Source organism: Sceloporus undulatus, chromosome 2, assembly GCF_019175285.1.
Source record: "Sceloporus undulatus isolate JIND9_A2432 ecotype Alabama chromosome 2, SceUnd_v1.1, whole genome shotgun sequence".
Lineage (NCBI taxonomy): Eukaryota > Metazoa > Chordata > Lepidosauria > Squamata > Phrynosomatidae > Sceloporus > Sceloporus undulatus.
Window position 1 is genome coordinate 269,062,809 of NC_056523.1, and position 26,517 is coordinate 269,089,325.

General features: G+C 38.6%; 1 protein-coding gene across 8 annotated transcripts in view; it reads left to right on the forward strand.

Moving 5' to 3' along the window:
* Positions 1–26,517, forward strand: part of EPB41L4A (erythrocyte membrane protein band 4.1 like 4A) — a 125,256-nt gene that overhangs the window by 70,674 nt on the left and 28,065 nt on the right. For all 8 annotated transcript variants that reach the window (XR_006101788.1, XR_006101787.1, XM_042448165.1 and 5 more), the window contains 5 exons: positions 3,281–3,368; positions 4,969–5,057; positions 6,581–6,644; positions 14,668–14,759; positions 18,428–18,505. Coding sequence is in view for 6 of the 8 variants with exons in the window: in XM_042448165.1 (XP_042304099.1) it covers positions 3,281–3,368; positions 4,969–5,057; positions 6,581–6,644; positions 14,668–14,759; positions 18,428–18,505 (411 nt within the window). In the remaining 2 variants the exon portion in view is untranslated. The remainder of the gene's footprint in view (positions 1–3,280; positions 3,369–4,968; positions 5,058–6,580; positions 6,645–14,667; positions 14,760–18,427; positions 18,506–26,517) is intronic.

Sequence of the window (26,517 nt, forward strand, 5' to 3'; positions counted from 1 at the left end):
TTTTGGCATGACCAAATTTTTAGATCATTCTGTCCTCTAGGCTAAATGGTAGTGAATGTCATTACTTTGCATTTTTTCTTGGAAGGCAATTCTTCCACTTTCCTCAATCCCAGATTTCCATTGTCATACATATCCTAAAAATTAGGCTGAGTAATAAATATTTTGGGAAACGACAGACCATCGAGATATTGAAAACCTTTTTCTATGTGTACTGTGTAGCTGAGCTTGGAGACTAGACCCGTACAAGCACACTGCAGGTTACGTTTCAGAATATCGGTTTGTCCAGACCAGAAGGAAGAATTAGAAGATTCTATAGAGCGGATACACAAAACACCATGTAAGAATTTAGTTTTATAAACTAGTGTTGCAAAGGAAATGTTATGCAGAAGAATTCATTTCAGAAAGAGTGCATTTGTAAAAGGGGAAGAACTAGTTTTTGCTATTTTAAATATGCTGTATGCAGAATTTGGTTTTTTTCCTTTCTAAAGAAGAGTATATATGACCCAGTTTATGTCTTAAAGTGTCATTTAAGCCTAGGGCATTGTGTCCAATAATCCAGTATATTATATTGACATATGCTATGCAGTCTTCAGGTTCCACAGAGGCACTTAAATGATATGAATGGTTAAATACAAAAAGACAAAGTGACATTTAACTCCATTGACATAAACACGTAACACCTACCAGAAGAGAGAAATAGAAATAAAGGAGGAAATTGCAGCAGTAAGCGACTTTACAAAAGTCTAGTGGACTCATAATAGTCAAGATAAGGTTAATCTATCAGCATACTTTGGCAGAATTTTACATTTCTTAATCAAAAAGGTGAGAAAGAAAAGCATATTTGAAAATGAGTCAGTGAATAAGTTATGGGTTGTGGAACTAAATGAGCAGAGAAAGAGCCAAATGATAAGATGATTACATGCAGAATGTCAGTGTTTGTAGAAGTTGTGAAACACTGGGGAGATTAGTCTCTGTATTCAAGAGTGATGGCTGATGTGCAGCATTTTTAATATGGCAAGAGAAATGAAGAATAAAATTCATTTGTAAGAATGGAGTAAAAAGGAAAACATCTGGTGAGATAAAGAACACAAATGCTTGCGATCTGTTGTTATGGTAACACATTTGTAAAATTTATATGACAATTTACATTACAAAATGTAATTATACAGAAATATATAATGGATTCCATATTTTATAGTCAAGGTGTTTCATTCTTTTCACTTTTGAATGATAGTGAGTTGTGGGAAGCAAGGGCTACCAACCCATGGTGCACATACTCACAAGCATTCTACACATGTGTGCACACATGCTTTCTCCACACATGTTTCATTTTGCCCCCCCCATCTCAGCATGTTTCCAAGCAATCTCCACTAAGACTGGTGTTAGCTAGCAGGGTTAGGAACTCAAGAAGCAGAAATTCTCTGTGCAGCTGACATGACCAGATGAGGAGGGAGGCAGTACACAGGAAGGTGCTGGTGCTGCAAGCTGTACATTTCTGTTTTAGAACATAATAGAAGAATGACTTTACTTTGACATTGTCTGTAAGCTTTCTTCTTTCCCAGAAATGAAGTGGACTTTTTAAAGCTTACTGACTTCCTGGCACTATTGTGTCTTAGAATCTGAGTGCATTAAATGTAGGAAGCGACCTGGTGAATTGAGCCATTCTTCAGACTGAGCAGATATAGGAGATTATCACATGGAAGATAAGGACAGGAGCAAAGTGGATTGCTCCTGTCCTTATCCTGTCCTACTGTGTGATCGCGCGAAAGATTTACCACATACGGTGCGTTTACCCCATTCTTCTCTGTCATTGAAGTGTAATGGCCCTGTCATTTGCTATTAACAGAAGTTTCCGTTAATACCAAATGACGGGGCCATTACACTTGACTGATGAAAGAAGAATGGGATAATTATGCTGTATGTGGTAATCTTTGGCACGATAATGTGAATAGGACAGGATAAGGACAGGAGCAATTCACTTTATTCCTGTACTATCCCCGTGTGAAAATTTCAGTATCCTGATCGGTAAGATTAGGTAGGCTCCTTGAGGGTGTTTGATATTACAGTCCGCCCTTGCCTTACATGTGGAATCCGTTCAGACCCCCCTGCATAAGGCAAAAAGCACATATGCTTGAGCCCCATTAGATATAATGGGGGTTGTGCTCGCTGTGCATGCCATTCACCCATCCTCCTGGTGGCCTTCCACTAAGCTGGAAGCTGCCTACAATGAGCCTGTGTGTGGCGTGGGCTTGGGCTCACTGTATTTAACACATGCGCAGAGAAAAGTGATGCTGTGGGGTGGGGGTAATATTGCAAGAGAACCTCTTTATGGAACCTATGCATATTAATGAATTAAATCTCTATAATGCCTCTGTGAAATATTGCAAGCCTATTGTGAAAGTATAATGACCTACTTGCTCTGTTTGTATTTCAGTCTTATATCACTAAGTCTTTTTTTTAAAAAAGTTAATGCCTCTAAAGAAGGAGACTTCTCATCAAAAGTCATAACAATTTTGATTATTTTTCACTGTCATGTTTAGAAATTTTAAAAAGTTGCAAACCACTTTACAGCCTGTCTTAATGACAACACAGTTGTGCAAAACGTCCTTTATCTAATGAAAATGCTAAAGGTCATTACCTCCAAATAATGTAACTATGTACAAGAATGTAAACAATGTTTTTGGTTGTTCTGTAAATCTTTTTTTAAATGGGATATTTTGGAGTTGTAATAGTTAAGTTAAAGGTACATCTTTAGACAAAAACCTAATAGCTTACTGGCTAATGTACAATAAAACAGCAGAACACCTACCTGCATTAAGCCTTAGAAAGAATGACTGGTTCCTCTTACCAAGGGTAGTGCTGTTCCCTTCTCCATGCAAATATTGTTGACTATGAGTCACTTTCCCTGCAATTTCCCACAGATTCTCAAAAACCCTGTTTGTGCAGTTTCTCTCCTTCCAAAAGGGTGGTGTGATGATAACTTCCTGTTTTGTTTTGTTTCTATCTTGACTTTCTCCCAATAGGGGACCCAAGCTGACTCATAACAGATTAAAAAACTAATAATAGTAGTAGAAAACAGTTTAAACACTATTAAATAAACTATTCTGTTAAAACAGTAGTATTTTAAAATGATGTAAAAGCATTTAAAATGTGGGAAACATATGAATCAGAGATAAGTCAATATCGTTCACCTTTGCCAGGAAGCCACACGAGTGTATTTTTTTAAAAAAGAAATTCCTCCGTGTTGAATAAACACAGGTAGTATTGTTATATTAAACAGGGGCCAAGTTCCAGCTGAGGCAGAACTGAATTACCTAGGTGTGGCAAAGACGCTTGAAATGTATGGAGTTGATCTTCATCCTGTCTACGTGAGTAATATTGTTTAAAAATAAAGGCATACATTGTGTAGCTTTACTGACTGTTGTCACAATCCCTTAATTTTTGTGGGCACTCAAGCTTAACACATGCAACTTTAAGCTCCTGGACTTTAAATATGAACCCTGCCAGCAGTGTGCGTGTGACTACCTGCAGATCCAGGAGCTCCCTGTGTCTTTTTTTTTGTACACCCAAGTGTTCTGGAAAGGGGAGGAAACTTTAAAGGGATGGTATTAAATAAACCCATATAATAAGAATTGATGCTTGGTGCAGGACAAGACATGAATGATATTCTTACTGTGAGGACTGGCCCCCTGCTTTCCATGGTGGGCAGTTAGATATAGATAACTATGTTTCACATACAATTACAGACTAGATTGGAAGTGGTCTTACTATGAAGGCAGGAAGTGTGTTCACCAGACCAGTGGCCATGCTGCCTGGGGATTTTCTGTGAGCTGTAGTCTGAAAGGTAATGTTTTAAAGTTTGGGGCATTGTGCCAAAGTACAGTTACTCTTGGGTTCAGTGAAGGAACTTCCCATCATGAAAGTCAAGTTAAGCAGTCAAGTAGAAGTTGAAAGCCGAAGTTGAGAATGAACATTTCAGTTCCCTCTTTTTCTTGAGAGGTACTTTAGGCACACACAAGAATTTATTATGACCTAAATCCAATTGCTTTCAAAACTGTAATAGATCCATTAAATCAGTTGCTGATAGTCAACACCTATGTAAACTGTATTGATTCAATAGTTTTACTTAGTTTGGACTAGGAATTGGCTTAAAGCCCATTTACCTACTGAGACTATATTAACTTGTTTCCTTTCAACAGTAGGCTCAAATGCCAAACCACAAATTGCGTTTGCAGTTCCTTTCAGTCTCAAAAGGAATTTGCCATAGAGCATAGTAGCTCAGTCCATTTGAATATATGGACCTGGCTATGCAGTTCTTTGGATTCTGGACAACTGTCCACTTGAATTGACTACGGAAGACTGATATCAAAAACACAATAACTCCAGTATTTTAATAAGTCAGTGCACTTCTTCTTCTTCTTCTTCTTCTAAGAAACGTTCAAATGGACATGAATACCTAGTTAGGAACAGCATGGATTAAGGAGACTTTCCGAGAAATAATGTGGTTGCATATCCATATAAAAAGCAATTAACTGTGCTGGAAGAATAATATGGATTACAAATCCAAAGGATTTATTTTAAGTGTCATTACAAGATAAAAGGAGTTTATTACAAAGGATATGTTCAGGCAGGAAATATGAAAGTAAACCAAGAAGCTGAGTAAGGCCCTTAAAAAGTTCACAGTAACAGGAAATGGCAGATAATTAGTAGTTCAGAGTTGCAGAGGCTATTGTTTTATATTCATGTTGAAAATTCCTTAAATTTACACAAATTTAATGAATTAAAAAAACGAATTAAGTATTATAATGCATGATCTGCTTTCAGTTGACCACCTTGGCAGCTGAATAGCTTTGAAATGTTCTCCAGTGTCTCTCTCTCTCCACAATGGGGCATTCAGGGAAGAAAAAGAGGGAACCCTCTCTAAAAGTATGTTTTATTTACATGTGTAGTATTAACTTTATTTTCCAGGGTGAAAACAAATCCGAATATTTTCTAGGATTAACTCCTGTAGGAGTGGTTGTATACAAGAATAAAAAGCAAGTAGGAAAGTATTTTTGGTAAGTATGCATATAAAAATAATGGGGTTTAAGAAATAATGGCCACAACCCTGCATTGGCAGATATGGCTACAAGATGTAACTACAATATTCTTCCATTTAAACCACAACCCACCCTTTCTTAGCTGCAGCCTCCCCCTCCAACTATTTCCTGGTTGATGGAGCTGGGAAGTGTAAGGGAATAGCAGACAAGCATCCAGTTATTTTTCTATAGCTAGATACATAGTGACAGGCATTTATAGGGCCCCCCGGAGTCATTTGGAGGTCCCCATGCATGATATCATGTTTATCTAGCATGTTAATCTAACTGAATACTTGTCTGTTTTTCCACTCCCATCATCTACAAAATGGCTGGGTTTGTTTGGAGAGGGGGTTGCAGCTGAGAAAAGGTAGGTTTGGGGGATGATTTTTTTCTGTTTCACAGTTGATAGAAGATCTGGACCTTTGCAGTGACCACAAAAAGTGTTGGGATGGTGTAACTCCAATTTATGCCATCATAATTCAGAAGCAGGATGCCAGACATTGTGTTCTTTATTAATGCAAGTTCTGTTTATAAAATATTTACATTATTCATATAGCTTCATAATTATATATCTCAATCTGGAAACAATAGTTTCACAATATTTTGCTCACCAAGTGGCTGTGCAAACTGTCTCTGAAGGACACTCCATCATCCCCAGATTGGGGCCACAGCAACTGCATGCTGCAGCCCCGATCTGGCCTTTCCAGGTGCAAAAAGGAAACACAAAAAGCAGCTCCTTTTTGCATCCTGGAAAGGCTGTGGTGTCACGGCTTTAAGGTGCTTCTTTGGGGCTGCGTTGTGTAAACATAGCACCAGAGGAGTGCCGTGATGCCTTGTGCCATGTGGAACAGCATGTGGTGTCATGCTGCCATGGGGGCAGAGGCGGGGTGTGCATTGTATGGATGCCATGCCTTGACTCCCCCCCCCCCCCCCCCCCCCCGGGATGGTCTTAATAGACAGTCTACACAACCCCATAATGAGTGTATTTAATTCCTTCTCTAATGAAGAAGTAGGCAGAATTATATTGCAACTTCCATGTACTTTCACCAGCATAGACCAAAGGGACAGGTGATGGAAGTTGCACTTCACCAACAGCTGAAGGGTCATACAGTTGTCCACACCTGTTCTAATGAGTCTTTTAACACTTATTATAGCAAAGAAAAACAGTCTGTAGTTAGCATAGTTCCTGCAACATTTTATCAGGAGCAATCTCTAATGCAGCTTCATTCAGGAGAAGGCATTTTTGATAAAACTGCTATGGAGAACCAAAAGAGTCCACTGATTTACCTTTTCCACTTGTATTCCAACTGTTAATGCCTGCCATGATTTCAGGATTATGTTATTTAGAGTTAGATTTTTCAGAGTTCATTCAATAGTGGATAGAATTTATTTATTAAAATACTGTTTAGCTGTCTCTCTTAGAAAACTACACCCTTCCTCATGTGTCATATAATATTTCTATTATTTAATCTGTGGTACTTTTATCTTTTTCTAACTGTTAGGCCAAGAATTACAAAGGTCCACTTCAAGGAATCTCAGTTTGAACTTAGAGTTCTGGGAAAAGATGTAAGTTTATATTTTTGTAGCCTGATTACAAAGATTATTAAGTACCTGGTCCTAAACACATTACAAAGAATGAATTTCATTGAATACAGTGAGATTTATTTTTAAGCAAATGTGATGTGGATTGTGTTTAAATGTATATAATAGCAAAACCTTCGTCTTTGTTCGAATGGTTTCTAACATGTCTTCTTAATACTATTTGTTCTTTTGAGAAACACAAAAGAGGAGTTTTATAGAAGAGATGATGATGCCATGTCCACTGCTAATTTGTCTGTTAAAATTGAGCATGGATTGTCCCATTCTTATAGGAGAATAGGACTTTATTTGTACCATCTATAGTCATAGTCTTAGACTGCGTAGAAATACTGTCCTACTTACTATAATTTATGCGTATATAATAAACTTGTCTGTAAGCGCCTTGAAATTATTTCAAACATTTAAGAAGATGAATAGAGATCTGGAAGCTTTCGAAAGGCAACATCAGTGCTTGTGGTAAAAAGGCTGGTGACTGATTTGTTGATTTGCTGTGGCTTTTAAATGAGACTTTACTATCGTGCTTATGATATCAAACAGCTTGACAGCACTCAAGTAATGTCAAGCCCTGACAAGAATGCTTTAGGGAAGTATTTCAAAGAAGAAAGATACAAAATATTTTGTGTACTTTCTCCAGATCATGCTTTTAAAAACTTATACCTTGAACTAATGAACTTTGGTTAGAAACTGTGAGTGTGAGTGGTGAGACTGTGTATTCCAATTCACATACCTCTTCTCCTTAGCCCAGTATATTCTAGTTTCATATTGCATTTCTCTACAGCCAATCTTGGTTAAAAGCATTCTAACCTTGGTTGCCTAATTTCCAATGTGGAATCATGACAAGGGTTACCATATACTGTATACTTGTCTGTAAGTTGACTTCATGTCAAGGGCAGGTTTGGGGCCAAAATTATGGATTTTAACACGACCCATGGATAAGTCAAGGGTAAAACTTAGAGGTATGAACAAAGTATCTAAAGGATGAAGCAATGGAAGGCAATGCCAAAACATTTACAAAATTCCATCAGGCATGTTTGTGCTCATACTAAAGGCTGGATGGATGAGAGAATAGAAGGGGAGTCAGTGATTCCAGGAGAGATTGTGCGCTTGCCTTTCGCCAGGTGATGATTCCTTTTTTAAAAATAAGAGTTAAAGTACAATACTTACATTGACCTGTGAATAAGTTAACTCATTTTTGGGGGTCAATGTTTTGACTAAAATTTCTAGACTTATACATAATTGTATACATAATTGTATTACAAAGCTAGCAAGCATGGTGTGTGTGGTGGAGATCAGCAAGACAAGTGACTTATTTTTTTAAGGAGGTTGTTTAACAAATATATTTAAAATATTTAATAGTACAGACTCTTCTATCAGGGTGTAAACAGAAAAATATAACTAGGAAAAGAGTTATAAAAGAACAGGGAAAGAATTTGTGTTGTGAGCTAATGCTTATCCTGCTTTTTCCATGTGGTGAATGAGCTTCTTAAGTAAAGTTCAGTTCTGACACTCTGCTGCCTCTCCTTATGAGATGGTTGCTGTCTTGCTTCACATTCTTTTATCCTTTGCCATAGACCCCAGTTCTGTACAAGAGGACAAACATATGAACTGCACTGTATCTCATGATTTCCAGGGGCACAGACAAAAATGAAATCCCACCACATCTTATCAGATCGCCCAGATTGAGTGTGTCTCCCTATAAATTAAGCTGCAAAATATTTTCTGCCTCTTTTTGTACTGATCATTGTTAAACAGGAAGCACAACAGAATGATAAATGGTGGCAGAGTCCAAACTGTCTAGTCCTGGAAGTGGTTACACCCAGAAAAAGATTGGGAGGAATCACATTCAGCAAACAGTTTTGAGCTTATGATATGGGCAGTCAGTACATAGCTAGGAGCTACATTTCCCTTTCCAAGAACTGTGGAACGGAGACATGTGGGAGGGCATGTCTTTCAGTACTCTGGAACGATATTGTAATAGATCTCTTATACCTGCTGAGCCTTCTGTCTTTCCAGGTACTGACTCTATCTTTCAGCTTCCACCTCCTTCCTTAGGAGAGGATAGTCTTTACAGAGTCAGTCATAGAGTGAGTGGCCCTAGGGAATGGTAATGCTTCCCCCTTGCCAGCCTGGCTCAGGAGCAGCTGTTGGGAGTCTTGGCTTAGGAATGTTGAGAGTTTAAGGTTTTCCTAGTTGCTTGAATTGTGTCAGAGCTCCAGACCCAGCACCTCTGCAGTTATTGTCAAGGTTGCTCCTTGCAGCTGGACAGGGTTCTTTTAAAAGAAAATTCAAATTGCTCAGTGGTGTGTGAGTGTAATTTATGTGTGTAGTCTTCAGCAGCACATACAAACACAACCTACACTTTACTCACCAGTAACAACTAGAAAGTTTGAGCATGTGACAGTGAAAGACACAGAGGTTCAAACTAGCTCTGAGAGTGAGGTTGAGAGTGGTAGAACGAAAGTGATTGTGCTTAGAAGAACTCAGAGAGTTAGAAAGCTTCCAGAGCATTTTGTTGTACAGAGTGTTAGAGCCTGTACTGTGGTAGCTGATGAGCCTGATAGTTTCCAGGATTTGCAGTGCTATCTTGAGAAGGAAAGAGAGAAGTGGTTTTCTGCAATGGACAGGGAGTATTTGTCTTTGCTGGAAAATGAAGTGTTTGATGTGGTAGACAGCCAAGAACCACAAAGTTGTAGGTTGCAAATGGGTTTATAAAAGGAAGGAAATGCCAGATGGCATGCAAAGGTACAAAGCCAGGTTGGTGGCAAAAGGTTTTGCTCAACAAAATTTTGAAAACTTTGACAAAACTTTTCCCCCAACAGTGAAGCCAGAGAGTTTGACGCTTTTGTTAGCTTTGGCTGCGAGGCAAGGAAAAATTATGAGACACTTTGACTTCGAGACTGCTTATTTGAATGCTAAATTAGATGAGGAGGTGTACATGGAACAACCTTTAGGGTTTGATAAGGATAGTGACAAGAAGGTGTACAAGTTGAATAAAGTCTTGTTTGGTTTGAAACCATGTCAGATGCCAGAACAAATGTATCCATGAAGAGCTTGAAAAGCTTGGGCTCAAATGCAGTGTTTTGGATGCTTGTGTGTACACGAGGACAGGAGTCACTTTGGTGATTTATGTGGATGACTTGTGCGTGGCAGCTCAGTCAGAACATGAGGTGCAACTAGTACAGAAAGAGTTGTCCAGAAAGTTCGTATTGAAGGACTTAGGCAATCTGAAGTCTTACCTTGGGATTGAGGTTGAATGGACTGAAGATGGCAAGTGTTTGCTAAGCCAGAAGAAAAAGATAGAGAGATTGATAGAGAAATGTGGTTTGCAGAGTGCAAAAGCAGTAAAAAAACCCAAATGATTCCTGGTTATGCCAGTTCAGAATCAACAGAAATTTCTGAGAATCCAGAATTGTTCAGGAGTGTGCTGGGCAGTTTACTATTTATTGCTAAAAATACTATACCTGACATTTCATTTGCAGTTAGTGTTTTGAGTAGGAAGGTTAGTGAACCAAAGATGGCTGATTGGACTGCAGTGAAACATGTGTTAAAGTATTTGAAGGGCAGTAAAAATAGGAAACTAGTTATTCAAGGTAGCTTAGAAAGGCTAGAATGTTTTGTAGACAGCTCATTTGCATCTTAACGAATGGACAGAAAATCAGTGACCGGTTTATTAATAAGATTTGCAGGAAGTCCAGTGATCTGGAGAAGCAGAAAACAAAATTGTGTGGCTTTGAGCACAGCAGAAGCGGAATTTGCAGCTTTATCAGAGATTGCAGGGGAAGTGCAATGGGTTAGACAGTTACTGGAAGATCTAGGTGAGAAATGCACAGAACCAACATTAGTGTATGAAGACTCACAATTCTGAATTGCCATGGCAGAAACCGAAAACCTAAAGTGTCACACTAAATACATTGGTGTAAGGTACCAAAATGTCAGGGAGATGGTCCAGAATGGTGTCTTGAGAATGGAGTACATAGATACCAGGGACAATGTGGCTGATATCTTCACAAAAGCATTGCCAGTGGAGAGACATGAGCAACTATCCTGTCTGATTGGTATGGTACCATGACAACACAACTCTGACACACAGGCATGACATAGATCTGTACATTTTGGAGGGGAATGTTAAGGTATAGAGTGTATGAAAATGTTCAGATGTAACATTTTGGAAATGGTTATTCACTTTGCAGAAGCCTGGAATTGGTTGACTCAAACCAGCAGGTGATGTCCAAGGTCACAGTGTGTGCCAGAGAGTACGTAGCAAGATGTAAATATACTGTGTCATCTTTGCAAGGGGGAAGATATTCCAAGATGCACAGGAAATTGTACAGGAAGGGGTTGAGCCAGATTGCCACATGGCAAATGTGTATATAAGCTCAGATGTCTGTTTGTACAGTTTTTGTTGGGTTTATAGTTGGTGGATGATGTTGGTGATTGTTCTCACGTGTGTCTTTGCAATAAATAAAGTGCCTCTATGGAGATAAGCCAGGCGTTGGTGTGCCTTTCTTCTAGCAGCTGTTTTCCTGGCATGGGCCAGCAGCTAACAATTGTTTATCTTCAACACAAGGCTTCCAAGTTTACTCTGTGCGCTCACGTTTGCATCACATTTGCTATAAAGTATAGCCAACACAGCTACCTATGGATGTTTTCTGGATTTTAAGATATTGCATTATAGCTGCAACGGGAATCCAAAAGAGAGAGCCAATGGACTTGGACCGTATTCTTTGAGGTTTCTACCTCCAACAAAGATAAAACATTTTTTTCCTAAAATTGGGATTGCATTGGCATGTTTTACCTCAACACCACCGAAAGTTCAAAGATATATGCATCTGAGGAAGTAGACTGTAGTCTACAAAAGCTCATGCTGCCAACTTCTTTCTTTCAGTTAGTCTCAAAACTGCTACAAGATCTCTATACCTACCACCTAAAGTTTTCCTGATGCAAAAGCATGAATATTTCTTGAGAAATTCAGTATCCTCTGCCTAACAAAGGGGCCCGTGGCCTCACAAAGGATAGAGACATACTGGATTGCAAAGGAAATACTTTTTTGTATTGCAAATGGGTGTTAAATTTCCTGGACTTTGAGAATCTCCCAGTAGCCACATGGCCAGACGGAGCAAGTGTCAGCCTGAAAGAGATACCCCTCCATACCATCAGAGCTAAGAACAAAAACAGCAAAATGCAGGCCTATGACTAAAATCTTTAGTTTTTTTCTCCTGCATGGTTTTTAACACCTTGCCTGATGAAGAAGCCAGTGGAGATTTGAAAGCATGCAACGTGTATATTGTGCATTTTGGTTGTTCCAATAAAGGCATCACTGTTTGGTTTATTTTTGATGTTATTTGATTTGGTATATGACCAACATGGCTACCCCTGTTGTTCTTATTGATAATGTTGTTATATCCTGCCTTTTCCCCAGTTCAGAACTGAAGGCCACTTGCAACAGTTACAATGAACAGAGTTAAAATTTTTACAACATACTGTATATATATATATTTTAAAAAAACAATTAAACTACCATAAAAATTGACACAAATTAAAACAACAGCAGCAACAAATAATAACCTCCCTCCACACATGCATAATATGATGCAGTTATACACTTTTGTGTGGTATTGTATTATCATGTTTGGTTTTTTAAAAGACCACTTTGGTCATACAGTAGCTACATATGGAATTCCCTTTTAAGAATTTTAATTTTTATTGTAAATGGAGCTACAAAGTCCTGAACTGTAAGGAACCTCTTTGGTTTTGTCACTTCATTAAAGTGGAGCAGGAAACCTCCAATAAAAACAGAAGAAACCATTTATATTAGTAAAAAAGATAAATTCACTCTATATCCTCTGGTCTTCTATGTTGTCAAACAAACAAAAACCTTCATCCCCATAGAAAGAACTGAGAAAGAGATACCAAGACAAGGATTCCTGTGACCAGATAGTGTGCATTACATGAAAATCTTCCTGTTTTATAGTTTTTAGAAATAATTTTGGGGAGGTATACAAATACCTTGCTTTATTTTATTCACCATCCAAACAGAAAATATTCCAAAATCAGTGTCTTCCAATTTTCTGTTTTCTCAAATTGTCTGGGAAAAATTGGGAAAACTGTCTATTTTTTTCAATTTTTTCTTGGGCCATCACTTTTCTGTGTATATTTTATGTATCTGTCTGTGCATGTGACCCCTTCTTACAGTTAGGAAGACTATGAACTTCTGCTTTAAATCTAGACCTGAGAAATCTTAGCACAGGGAATACTGTCAGAGAGCCATTTTGACTGCTACCGGAGAAGTTCTCTCACATGTGCCCAGGGGTGACACTAGAGAGGAGTGAGGGAGTGGGCCCCATCAGGTTACACTCTAAGTGGGGGGAATCATACCACTGCTCCCCAAATATCTGCCTTTTTAGTAGAAATGGGCTGGGGCATTTGCCTGTGTCCCTTTAAAACACTGAAGAGAGAAAGACTTACTAAACTTTCACTTATACCACATAAAACTATGTACATGTAAATACATTTTATGTTATTGTAATTTAAAGGTATCATTTAAAAATTTTTAAGCTTTTTATGTTACAATTATTGCCACTACATTCAATGATGTATGGGAATTATGATTTATGAGGAACATGAATACGAAAATAGTACTAAGAATTCTGTATGGTGTGGTATGGGAAGAGACCTGTGGGGGAGATGACGCCATGAGTTACTGCACCAGGTGACACCAACCCATGTACCCCAAAGTTCCATATATTCAGTCTGGATTTTAACAATTCTCTTTGGACATTAGACCTCACTCTAGGCCCAGTTATACCCCCATCTTCATATTTCTGGTTGTTTTTAAAAATTTATCTGAATTTTAAAATATGCCCATCATACAGAATTGAGAATTTTTTCAAGGGTGAAGAAGAAAGGCAATTAGAAAGCAAGTCTAGTTCCTGCTGTGCTTGCTGGAAAAATGTCCTGGTCAGATAGGATTTCTTTATTTTCGAACAGAGTCCAGTTCAGTTGTAATTATTGTGAGTTTTTCCATTGTTTTTGGACTTCAGAACAATTAGGCATTACATAAATTATATCAGAGTTTTCACTCATTGACTTGTTAAATGTGTTCTGTCTAATAAGTAACTTCATTAGGTTTTTAGAGGCATTCTTTTGAAGCATTCACTGAATTAAATTGACCATGGAATGCCATCTGAAAACTAGTATGTTTTTAGGCATGCATGCCTTCATCTTAATTTTTCCTTTTTAAAGAAAAATCTGTAACTTACCCAGATGATGGATGTGATTTCACAAAGAAACTAATGATTTGTCAGTGCCACCATTGTTTGCTGGATACACACTACACCTCAATAATGAATACTTCAGAGATGTTCTTCTTATATAAATACTGTTCAGTTATTCTGTGACTTAACTAGATTTTTTTTAAAACAAGCTTTATTTCTGTAATGTGGAGAGTTATACTGCCACCAGAATATGTAGGCTTACTTCAGATATACTTTTTAATTATATGGATGCCAGTGTCACAAGAAGCATATTTTAGCTGTAGAAATCTGATGCATGCATGCATGTGTGTTCCCAATACACACACAAAATTAAACAACAGTCAGCATCCTGTCAGTGACATACCCAAATATATCTTAATTCTGTGTATTTCTTTTTTTAGTCACCAAGTAGGGCAATATTTTCTTCCATCCTCCAGAGTGACCAAACCCCTTCAGAGCTTGTTCCCAAAGTGTGCTTTATTTGGCCTGAGTGTTTCGGGCCATAGAAAGTGCTTCTTGAAGTACCTTTTGGTTTGCTTAGCTGCTTGAAATGATTTATGCTTTTTTAGTATCAAAACCATATGAAAAAGCCTGTAAGGAGATAAAGCATTGATGCAATTTCCAAAGTTACAACTTGTATTTCACCTGAAATACACAAACAGACATCAAAGAAGAATTGGCATTCGCATGCTCATACTGTCAATTGCAAATCCTATTTTTGTGTTATTTTATTTCAGTGTAATGAAACTTCCTTCTTTTTTGAAGCACACAGCAAAACTGCATGCAAACATTTGTGGAAATGTTGTGTAGAACAGCACACGTTCTTCAGGTAGGCAACACTAAAGTATCTATTACTGAATGATAAGAGAAGATGGATGCATCTTGGTGAGATGGAATGTTGTACTTCAACATTTAATTGTTTTTTGGCATTTGAAAACCATTATATTCAAAATCTATTCATTACCTGAGCTGTATTAAATATAGATATTCTATATGATTTTCTTACATTGGCCTGGATCCAACAGCTCCACAGCAAGTAGAAGGGAAATTGTCTTTGGCCCAATTTTGTTGATGCATGCATAGAAATTCACCAAATGCTACAAATGGGTAGTTCAAGTATGTTCATGTAATGGTCATAGTACTGTTTGTGCAACTGGAAATGCGTTTTTTAGATTTAGTATCACTTTCCTTGCACAGCAATCCAGCACAAAGTATAAAACATGTGTTTTTTTTCCAAGTAAAAGATGCCTTTTATATATGGAAGGACACACTTTGGAGTCCAGTGCTGTGTTTGCAGTAAGAACATCTAGAGAACAGTAATTCGCTCATTGTAAGAGACAGCAAAATAACAGAAGCATAACTTAATTTGCAAGAGTCTTCATGTTTGAGAGGATATTCAGAATTTATTCAATTTTGTTCATTTTGTTACCTAATTATGGTTAATACAGTGAATGTAAATTTTAGAATTGCTAGAATGTGGCCCTTAAAAAACAACAACAGAAATCATTCAAGATTTTTCTTGCAGAATATATTTTGAATTATAATGACCTTATTTTCAATGCTAAATTGCTAATCTTTTTAGCTAAATGAGTGAAAGGTTTCAATCAGTCCCCCCCCTTATCTGCTGCCAGTCTCCTGCATTGTACCTTTCACTATTCTGAAAGCTCCTGCAACCTGCAGGAGATTTTCAAGAACAACAAAGGTAAACAGGGAAGTTTTAAAGCTCTGTTCTAAGAATGTGAATTCTTATGCACTAATGGTACAAAAGATAGGATCAGTGTCTTTGTGTCTTTATAAAACAACTAAATATTAATACCAAAGGTTATTTGAAGATGAACTTGAATCCTGAGTAGAAAAAAAGAGTCTTAAGTTCAATTCCGTATTAAAAAAAAACATGATATGCTCAATCATTTAATTTCTCCCTCATTTCCTCCTATCTTTGGGCACTTGTATGTCACTGCACTGCCTTTATATATAATTTGAAATGACCAACACTATGCATTCTTCAGTATTCTTTGTCTAAAGTCTACAAGAAAGTTTACAAGAACATTTATTTGAAGTAGACAGAAATTATTTTTCTGGTAGGGTTCCCACACCCTTGCCTCGTCGTTTTCATACTTACAGCTATGAGGTGCTACTACTATTTGGATTTGCAACTCTTAACATATTTCTGTCTTAACATTTTTAATATATGAAAACATGTGTATTTTATCAACACTGCATAATTATAACAGTTTTATACCACTCAACTGCCATAACTACATCCTAGGAGTTTGGGTCTGATGAGGTACTTACAGAACTTTGCTAGAGAACTCTAATTAACTCCTGAATTACATTTTCCTAGGCTTATTGTTGTTGTCATTGTTGTTAAATGCCCTGGAGTCGACCTCAACTCATGACCCTGTGGATGAGACATTTCCAAGACTCCCTGTCCTCCACTGCTGTGCTCAAGTCCTGCAGACTCATGCAGTGATGATGATGGGGCAACAATAGTTCCCAAGACACCCTGATTTTTTTGGTGGGTTTTTCAGGCTATGTGGCTGTGTTCTAGAAGAGTTTCTTCCTGATGTTTCACCAGCATCTGTGGCTGGCATCTTCAGATGCTGGCAAAACGTCAGGAAGAAACTCTTCTAGAACATGGCCACATAGCCTAAAAAACCCACAAAAAACTATGGATGCCGGCCATGAAAGCCTTCAACTTCACACCCTAATTTAATTCCCAGTCTTTTTTTTTTTAAGGGTACATTGGGAACTATTGTTCAGTGGATTACTCTGGAGTTCTCTAGCAGAGGATTTGAAGAATATCACAGAATGATAAATCCTCAGATTCCACAGAATAGAGCCATTGCAGTTGATGGGTTATCAAACTGTTTCAGCTGTTTTGATATTCTCTTGTATTTTGTGGATCATTTTTCATTTCTCATATTGAAGTGAGCATAGAATAATGGTTTGAATTTTGGACTAGGACTCCTAGAAACCAAGGTTTGTATCCTTGTTTAGCCATAAAAACCCACTAGGCAACCTTGAGCAAGTGACTCTATCAATCTCTTGCTAGGAAAATCCTATGGAAGGGTTGAAATAAGTCAGAGTTGGCTTTAAGATACCTAACAACAAAGCTACATTTATACTGAGGCCCTCCCATTTGGTACTGTGCAATATTATACTATATTATGTTCAGGGAGAAATATTTCAGCACATTTTTGGGAGCCTGATTATAAAAAGTTAGTACTGCATCTGTAAATGTTCTACACAAGGTATTGTCCAATGATGCTTTTATCTTTTGTTACTATGTAAAGGAAAGAGCAAATGCTGATTCCTAAGACAGAGAGAGCACAGAAAAATCTTTAAAAGCATATTTATAGCCTCCAGGTCCCACTCCCAACAACAACTAGCTTTAGATTTCTGTCCAAATGAATATTATTTATAGTATTAAAAATGGTGTGGCCCCATCTAGTGGGTGTTATGCATGCTACATGGCTTCAACAGCGTTTTTTGGGAATTTTCCACAAGATATTTGCCATAGTTGCATAGGATTAGGAAAGATTTTTTGTTTTCTTTAAAAGGGTTTTCAATAAAGTTGTGATAGGCAAAAGATATAATAATTCTTCATACAGTTGCCCATGCTTACATCCTGCTGTTTTCAGTAGAACCTATATAGGAGTAACTATGTTCTGGAATAAGAACCAGCATGATGTAGTTGTTTGAGCATTGGACTATCACTCTGGAGACCAGGGTTCAAATTCTCATTCAGTTATGAAAATCACTGGGTGACCTTGGGCAAATCACACTCCCTCAGCTTCAGTGGAAGACAAAAGCAGCTCCCCTCTGAACAAATCCTGCTAAGAAAACCTCGTGATAGCTCCACTTTAAAGTTGCCATAAGTTGGAAATGACTTGAAGCCCCACAACAAATATTTTGCATTACAGTATATGTGAATAATTCAGATAAGTTTTTAAATCAATCAAGATGACCTTTATTCAGGGGCTCCCCCAAATCAATCAGTGGAAACATGAAGTTCTGAACTGTGGCTGGAATGTGTATTTATAGGATTAGAAGTCTTACTGTGTACCATGCAGTCATCAGATCCTGAGCTTTGGTAATATTTATGATATGCTGTCATTAAACAGCTTTGTGTTAGCAGAGAGCTAATGTTCCAGACATACATTTCATATTAATTCACTTCAGTATAACTTCTTGCTTTAATCCACAGAGAGTGTGCTGTGATTATATTTTCTTGAAATAGAGGAGATAGTTTTGATTAATAGAACTTAAGCATGATTCTCTCCTTGTTAGAAAACGATAAGAAAAATAATGTTGACTTTTCTTTTATCTGAAGTCTCCCCTTTAGGTTCATAGGATTTTTAATCATAAAGTTATCAGCAAAAGACTGTAACTGTAAATATACTTTTACAAGCAACCTTTAATCTTTCTTGTTTTTCATTTCATCACAATATGCCACATGTAACTGTGAAATAATCTTATTTTTAATTGAAACAGAATGCCAGAAAATGAGTCCAATTCTCTGTCAAGAAAACTTGGTAAACTTGGATCTCTGGGATATAAGCACCGGTATAGGTAAGTCAAGCTTTTTAAACATTTATTTCAGACCTTCATTTGAACATTTATTTGCTTCTATTTATTACTATGCTACCTTTGCTTCCAGATAGGACTTTCTGTCTTCTACTTTATCTAGGGCAGCTATCATCTATATTGTCTTATAGGAGCAGCTTTAAAAAATTGTTTGCACTCAGTTCTTTCTGTATATTACATATATTGTGAATGCAGATTTTTCTGAAAAATTATGGCTACAATATGCTTTGAGTTACTGTGTCAGAATGCCTTAAGACACAGGTGAGTAGGTCCGTACGTTCTCCTCAGCCACTCTTTGTGTGACCCATAAAAAGTAGGAAGCATTGTTAATTTTTTTCCTGCAGCCCAACTGAGTGGACATTAGCTGAGTAGTCAGGAAACTATTTCAGAGCTCCTATTAGATCTTATTTTAGGTTTCTTTTTGTGGGGGGGGGGGGGGGGAGGGGACTGGCACCTTTAGCCTCCCCACCCTCCGTTATCTTGATACAGCTAAATGCCATCAGTTTCCTGCTAGTAATAGTGATGTGGTTAGAGTATTCTGAGTCAGGATCACTGGGGTGGAATTGGCTTTCTTACACACAGAGTTGAAACCTTTGTTTCCTCACTGCTAACAACTTATTTTTATGGCTATGAAGCCTTTAGTTTTAGGTATGGCTTTCTGTCTTCTACTTTATCTAGTACTAGGAGAGAAATGATAGACCCTGGTGAATCACTGGTGGGTCAAGGCTTTTTTCCACCCTCACCCCTACAGTTTTATCCCTAGCTCTCAGCAGACAGGGAGAGTAGATTTATACCTTGCATCCCTTGTTGTTGAGATGTATGGACATCTCTCTGTCTCTGTTCTGTGTCCAACCTAGAGTTTTGTGCTTCGGGACCCCCAAAATCGTCCGCTCTTTATTTAATACTTGGCTTTACAAGTTGCAGTCTGCTTGAACCCCAAGTTACCTTGCTGATTGGAGTGGAAGAATTGTAGCTTTCTGCTCAAAAAACTTGGTTTTCTTACTAGATGTGGAGAGAAAAGAGGATATGTATTTGCACACACATCTGAAATAAGGAAAGAGTGCTCCTCTTTGACTCTTCCCTTTAGAAAGAATAAATGAATAACAGGAACCATGCTGAATGACAACAAGTACTATTCAGTGGCTTGTTAATTTAAAGGGGCTAAAGGTTCTCACTATAGACATGGATCTTTGGGGTCTTTTATGTAGTGTATGCAAGGCTGGATTGTGTGTGTACATAGGGGTAGAGTGTGTATAAAGGTAGGATTTATATATTCCTAGCCCCTCATGGTGTAGTGGTTTGCACATTGGACTGTGATTCTGGGGTCAAGGGTTTGATTCCCTGCTCAAGCATAAAAAGCCAATGGGTGACCTTGGGCAAGTCACACACACCCCAGCCATAGAGGATGGCAATAGCAAACCCCCTCTGAAGAAACTTACCAAGAAAATCCTATGATAGGTTCACCTTAGGGTTGCCATAAGTGAAAATTGACTTGGAGGCACACAACAACAATAACAACAACAACAACATTTCCATTTGAGACAAAGCAGCATAGCTCTGTGCATCCTCAGGGCCACACTGCATACTACTAACAGATCTCATTGATGCCTAGATCACCAGAACTAGGAGTCATGGGCTGCTTTTGGTTTAATTATAAGTCATTCCAAGGTCCAGCATCAGGTTTTACCATTCTTAAAATAGTAAATAACAGGCATTGACATCTATGGAAGCTAAGAAAGAAAGAAAGAAAGAAAGAAAGAAAGAAAGAAAGAGAAAAACAAAAAAGGAATGCACTTTGAGCTTTTTATACACAAACCTTGGAAATGTTACATTTTTTGGACTACTACTCCCAGAATCATCACTTGGAATGGTAGTCCAAAAAGTGTTTTCTTTAAAAAACAAAACAAAAAACAAACCTCTGCATTCACCGTTTCTTCTAACTAAAACAAAATTGTTCAGCAAACATTTTAAGTTAGCTTCTAATTTTTTTAATTGATTATGTGTGCACTATTTTATTTTTTAATATGAAATGATTTGATAGCTATAGCAGAAGTTACAGAATTAAGTTGCTTTGGAGGACAAAAGGCACACTCCAATGTCAGAGTATCATAACCTTCATTTGGAAGGGCATATAAACTTGGTGAAGTCAAAGAGTTTCATGTAGGGTTGCCATAACTGTCCATTAAAACCCGGGACAAAATGTAGGGCAAAATCTAGACCAAACTGTAGGACAACTGCAGGACAAAACTCAGCCCAAAATGTAGGACATTTAAGATCCTCCATTTTTCTTAAATGTCCTGCAATTTGGTCTAGATTTTGTCCTACATTTTGTCCCGGGTTTTAGTGGACAGTTATGGCAACCCTACCATGGCCAGTGTCCATAGTTTTCTGTGGGTTTTCTGGGCTACGTGGCTGTGTTTTAGAAGAGTTTATTTCTGATATTTCTCCTACATCAGTGGCTGGAATCTTCACAGGGTGGTGGCATGGAAGTATGTGGGGTATACAGTATATACTTGTGTGCCCTTGGTTGGGAGGAAGTGATTTACATGTTAATCTGTATGTTGATCTGTTGTTGAATGGTTAGGCCTCAGGATGGGAGAATTTGTGGGGAGAATATGTATGTCTATTTAATTAGCAATGGACTGTCTGCAGTGACACCCCCTGAACTTGGGTGTTGTTCATCTGCATGTATTGAGTCATAATTTTGGTGTTCTTCAAGACTGGTGGCTAAATTTGGTTTAATTTCAGTGTTTCTTCTTTCCTGTTGAAGTTGCCCAAGACTTTGTGGATTTCAGTGGTCTTGTGCATTCTGACCTGGTAGTTGTTGGCATGGTCCAGAATTTCAGTGTTTACAAATTATATTCTATGCCCTGCTTGGTTTATGATGTGTTCAGCTGCTGCTGATTTTTCTAGCTGGTGCCTCAATTCAATGTGGATGACACTTTCACCATTTGGAGCTACGGAGAAGATTTGACCATGTTTTCAACCCAGCTGAACCACACCCACCCAAACATCCAATTCATGATGGAAAAAAGAAAAGGAAGGAAGATTACCATTCTTGGATATCCTGGTCATCCACAAACCAAACCAATGATTTTGCTACACAATATACAGAAAACCTACACACACGGACAGATACCTACACAAGAACTCCAACCATCACCTGGATCAATGAAGGAGGACAATAAAAACACTGGTAGACTGTGCAAAAAGGATCTATGAACCCCACTCCCTGGTGGATGAATTGAAGCACCTAAACCGGCCTCTACAGGCTAATGGTTATTCCAGCTCAGGAATCAAGGAACATGAGAGACACTACAGACTAGGTCAGCCAGAAAAATCAGCAGTAGCAGAACACATTATAAACCACACTGGGCTTCAAATGCTATTTGAAAACACTGAAATTCTGGACCATGCCAACAGCGATCAGGTCAGAATGCACATGGAAGCGACAGAAATCCATAAACACCTGGACAACTTCAACAGGAAAGAAGAAACCCTTAAAGTAAACAAAGTTTGGCTACCATTCCTGATAAACACCAAAATCAAGATCCAACATGTGCAAATGAAAACCACCCAGGGTCAGGGGTTTTTCCAGCAGACAATGGATCACTAAGGGACTCATCAGATTGCCGCAAAAGAGGGGCGGGACGCCGCCCTTTTCCTAGCTGGATTTGCAACAACTGCACACCGTAGCAACTACACACCGTGGCCCCGAACCAGCCTTTCAAGGTTGCGAAAAGGAGCCGCAAATAGCTGCTCCTTTTTGTGCCCTCAAAAGGGCACCATAGCCTTGGTGGAATGACTATATGGCGCTCCTTCAGTGCTGTGTCACATGAAGGCAGTGCTTGAGGAGCACCATGATGCTGTGCGCCATGTGGTGTGGCATGTGGCGACATGGTGCCCTGGGGGGGGGTGAATCAGGGCATGCCACGTCATCTGGACGTGGCCTTTCATGGTTTAATTAAATAGACACCTGAAGGCCTTGCCGTTCAACAACAGACCAAGACAAAGATTAGCATGTAAATCAATTCCTCTCAACCAAGAGTCACACAGTATATATAAGGTACTCACTTCCATGCCAGCATTCTCTGAAAATGCCAGCCACAGATGCTGGTGAAGCACCAGGAATAAACTCTTCCAGAACACAGCTGCATAGCCTGAAAAACCCACAAAAACAAATGATAAATAAATACATGTAATCTAAAGAACAGTACTGAAAACACACATACAGTCCGTCCTCTGCATAAGGCGAATTCCGCCTGTGCTCGAGCCCCATTGGAAACAATGGGGCTCGTGCGCGGCGGCGCAGGCACGCGCAAGGCGCAACGGGCGCACGCGCCCATTCAGTTGAATAGGACGCGCCGCCCCTTCCGCCCCGCGCATGCCCCGCAGCTTGAGCGCGTATGCTCAAGGCCGCGTATGGCACGGGCGCACTGTACTCAAAAACCTTCACAGACACACGGTTCCCATTTATTTTATTCACTAATAAGGATTCATCTAAGGATTCACAGTGTTGAAGCTGATTAGTAGGAACTCTGACATCATTTCCTCAGGCTTCCCTGTTACTCTGAGTTTAGCTACAATCATCAGAAGAATAGGGAGGGGGCAGGGTGACTTGCCCAGCACCAGTTTATTCTTGTGAGGTATCCCCTTTCTTTAATGCAGTGTGAATATTTGGCAGTGGCTTAGTTTTGAACAAGCAATAAAGGTCCATCAGCTTTACAGAAGTTCTACTCTTAATGGAACTTAAAACTCCTAGATCTGGTTTGTTGATATGCACACCTTTGTCAGCAGTTTTGGATACTACCCAGGGACCTGGTTGTATGGACTGTCAAGATTAACACCTGTAGCACTTCAAAATTTATCACTACATCACTGCCCAGCATAGGGCACCAAGAACTGGAGACAGTGTTGACAGAAGTTCACATTTTAAATGTCAAGCAGTATTTTTGTTAGTAGTGTTAACAAAATACTGTAAAGAAATGAGCTATTTCACAACCAATGCTTGGTAGGTTTTCCTATTGTTATACAATAACTTAAGACTGCAGTATTTCAGTTTCAACGAGGGCAAAGCTTGCCAAAGTTTGTTTTTGATGATGCTAAGATAATGCTGAAGCATGCAGCACTTTTCTAAATAATTCCCAGTTACCAAAACAAATGTAGTTGAAAGGCTAAAAAAACACTCAGGTGGATTTGTCTAATGACCGAAGAGCAATTACACTGTGTGGAGAAAGAACCCTACAATTATTGAGTTGCTCATATGAATAATCTCTGCAGAGACATGCTCTGTTTTGCCAACAGAATGCCAGTCAGGAGCCAAGAAGCAAAGTGTAGATTTTTCCCTAAGCATCTGCACATGTGTGTACTTAGTTGACTGTCTGTACACTCAGCTGTGTAAGCAAAAAGTGTCATAAAATGCGTTTCATATATCTTTCATATTTTATATCAGTTGGCTCACTACCCAGAAAAATATGAACTAAACGTGCCATTCTTTAGCCCCCTAAAACTTTCTTAGGAATGTCTAAAAGAGTTTAAAACAAGAACAGGAAGAACCATCTTGGCAGCTCTTACACATAATACACCTAACAAAAATTCAACAAGCAAAATATCCCAGTCTCTAAGTTGAATGATGTGCTTCATACACTGTTATGTTTTGTTTAGCAGAACTTTAAATAATTAGCTTGATATATGTTTAAATGTGTATCTTACGCATACCAACTTTGTTTAGAAACAGATAAACAAATGTTTATACTATTCTGTTGTTATACACTATTGGCTAAATCTGATGTTAAATTTAGCCAGAACAAACCCATTGAAATGAATAGGATGTTAGTCACAATTTTGATAGGTTTACCACTAATTTACCCCTAGTTTTCCTTTATTATGTTTCCCCCCTTTCATTTGTTCACAGTAAAAACATTTAATAGAAGGCCCACAAATAAACACACATTTATCTTTTTGGAGAGGCAGGCTAATTTTATTGAAAGCTAACAAAGTTTACATGATTTTCTGTGGGTTTTCTGACTATGTGGCCATGTTCTGGAAGAGTTTATTCCTAAATTCACCTGCATCTGTGGCTGGCATCTTCAGAGGGAGGTGGCATGGATGTATGCAGGGTATATGTACTTGTGTGACCCTTGGTTGGGTGGAAGTGATTTACATGTTAATCTGTCTGTTGTTGAATGGCAAGGCCTCGGAGTGGGAGGATATGCGGGAGCATATGTCTATTTAATTAGCAATCCATTGTTTGTGAGGAAACCTCTGACCCGGAGTGGTGTTCATCTGCATGGAGCCCTGGTGGTGCAGTGGTTAAATGCCTGTACTGCAGCCACTCACTCACAAACCACAAGGTTATGAGTTCTGTATCAGCTAGGGGCTTCAGGCTGATTCAGCCTGGCATTCTTCCAAAGATCACTAAAATTAGTACCCAGCTTGTTGTGAGCAATTAGGTTACACTTTGTAAACTGCTTAGTACATCAGTAAGCAGTATAGAAATGTACTTGCTAATCTTGGTGTTCTTCAGGACTGGTAGCCAAACTTTTTTACTTTCACTGTCTCTTCTTTCCTGTTGAAGTTGTCCTGGTGTTTGTGGATTTCAATGGCCTCCCTGTGAATTCTGACCTGGTAGTTGTTGGCATGGTCCAGAATTTCAGTGTTTTCAAATAGCATTCTATGCCCAGTTTGGTTTATGACGTGTTCTGCTACTGCCGATTTTTCTGCCTGGCTCAGTCTGCAGTGTCTCTCGTATTCTTTGATTTGTATTTGGATGTTGCTTTTAGTGGTTCCCATGTAGACGTGCCCACAGCTGTACTGTATGCTGTAAACTCCTATGGCAGTGAGAGGGTCTGTCCTGTCCTTCGCTGAATGCAGCATTTATTGGTTTTTCTTGGTCAGTCTATAGTTCATTTGGATGTTGTCTTTCCTCATCAGTTTCCCTATTCTGTCTGTGACTCCTTGATGTATGGTAAAAATACCTTCCCTTTGGGTAGTTGCAAGTCTTCACTCCTATGGATTTTTCTGGGTCTGGTAGCCCTTCTGATGCCTGAGTTGGAATAACCATTAGCCTGTAGAGCCCAGTTTAGGTGCTTCAATTCATCTTCCAGGAAGTGGGTTTCACAGATCCTTTTTATCATTTATTTGTCTGATTCCATCTGTCTATCTGTTCGTTATCCATATCACGTTTGTTGTTATGCAGGCCTCAGAAGAGAAGAGATTTCATAACTATACTCTTCCTTTTAAACTAAGGAAGCATTTTATGTTGGTTCTTGGATAATTTCCTTAGGAAAAATATCAAGAAGAAGAAGAAGAAGAAAATAGCAGAAGTCCTAGCCAACTAGCTAAAGTTTTGCTTCAGAACAAAATTATATTGAATAGCACTGTGGATAGCACAGCAGCTATGTAAACAGGAATATTGTAACTTGAATTGTGATCTAGAGTCCTTAGGCTACTGGGAGGTTTCTGTAAGACCATCAAGTCATGGTCTTGGAACCCCTTCCACTCTCATTGATGTAACACAGTGGGCCCTCGGTATCCACTGGGGGAGTGCTCTCAGGACCCCTTATGGATACAAAATGGATGCTCAAGTCCAATTAAATACAATGGCATAGGTAAAGTGATGTCCCTTATATACGTTGGCAAAGATCACGATTTGCTATTTTCAAAATATTTTCAAGCCATGGATGGATGAATCCATGGATAACGAATCCATGGATATGGAGGGATAATTGTAATGGGGGGACTGAAAAGGAAAGCAAATTATATTTTACTTGAATCAATATAATAATAATTAATCATTTAGTATATAGTAATAATTAATCATTAATAAAATTGCTAATTTAGATGTGTAGAACTATGAATCTGGGCTGTCATTCTGGGAGGAAAAAGGCCGCCCCTGTTGATTTCCAGCAAATTCAGAAGAGTAGTAGTGCAAAAAGATAGCTTTCCCAAGGCCTGGAAAGCATGCCGAATAAAAAGGGAGTTTCACTTAGCTGCTT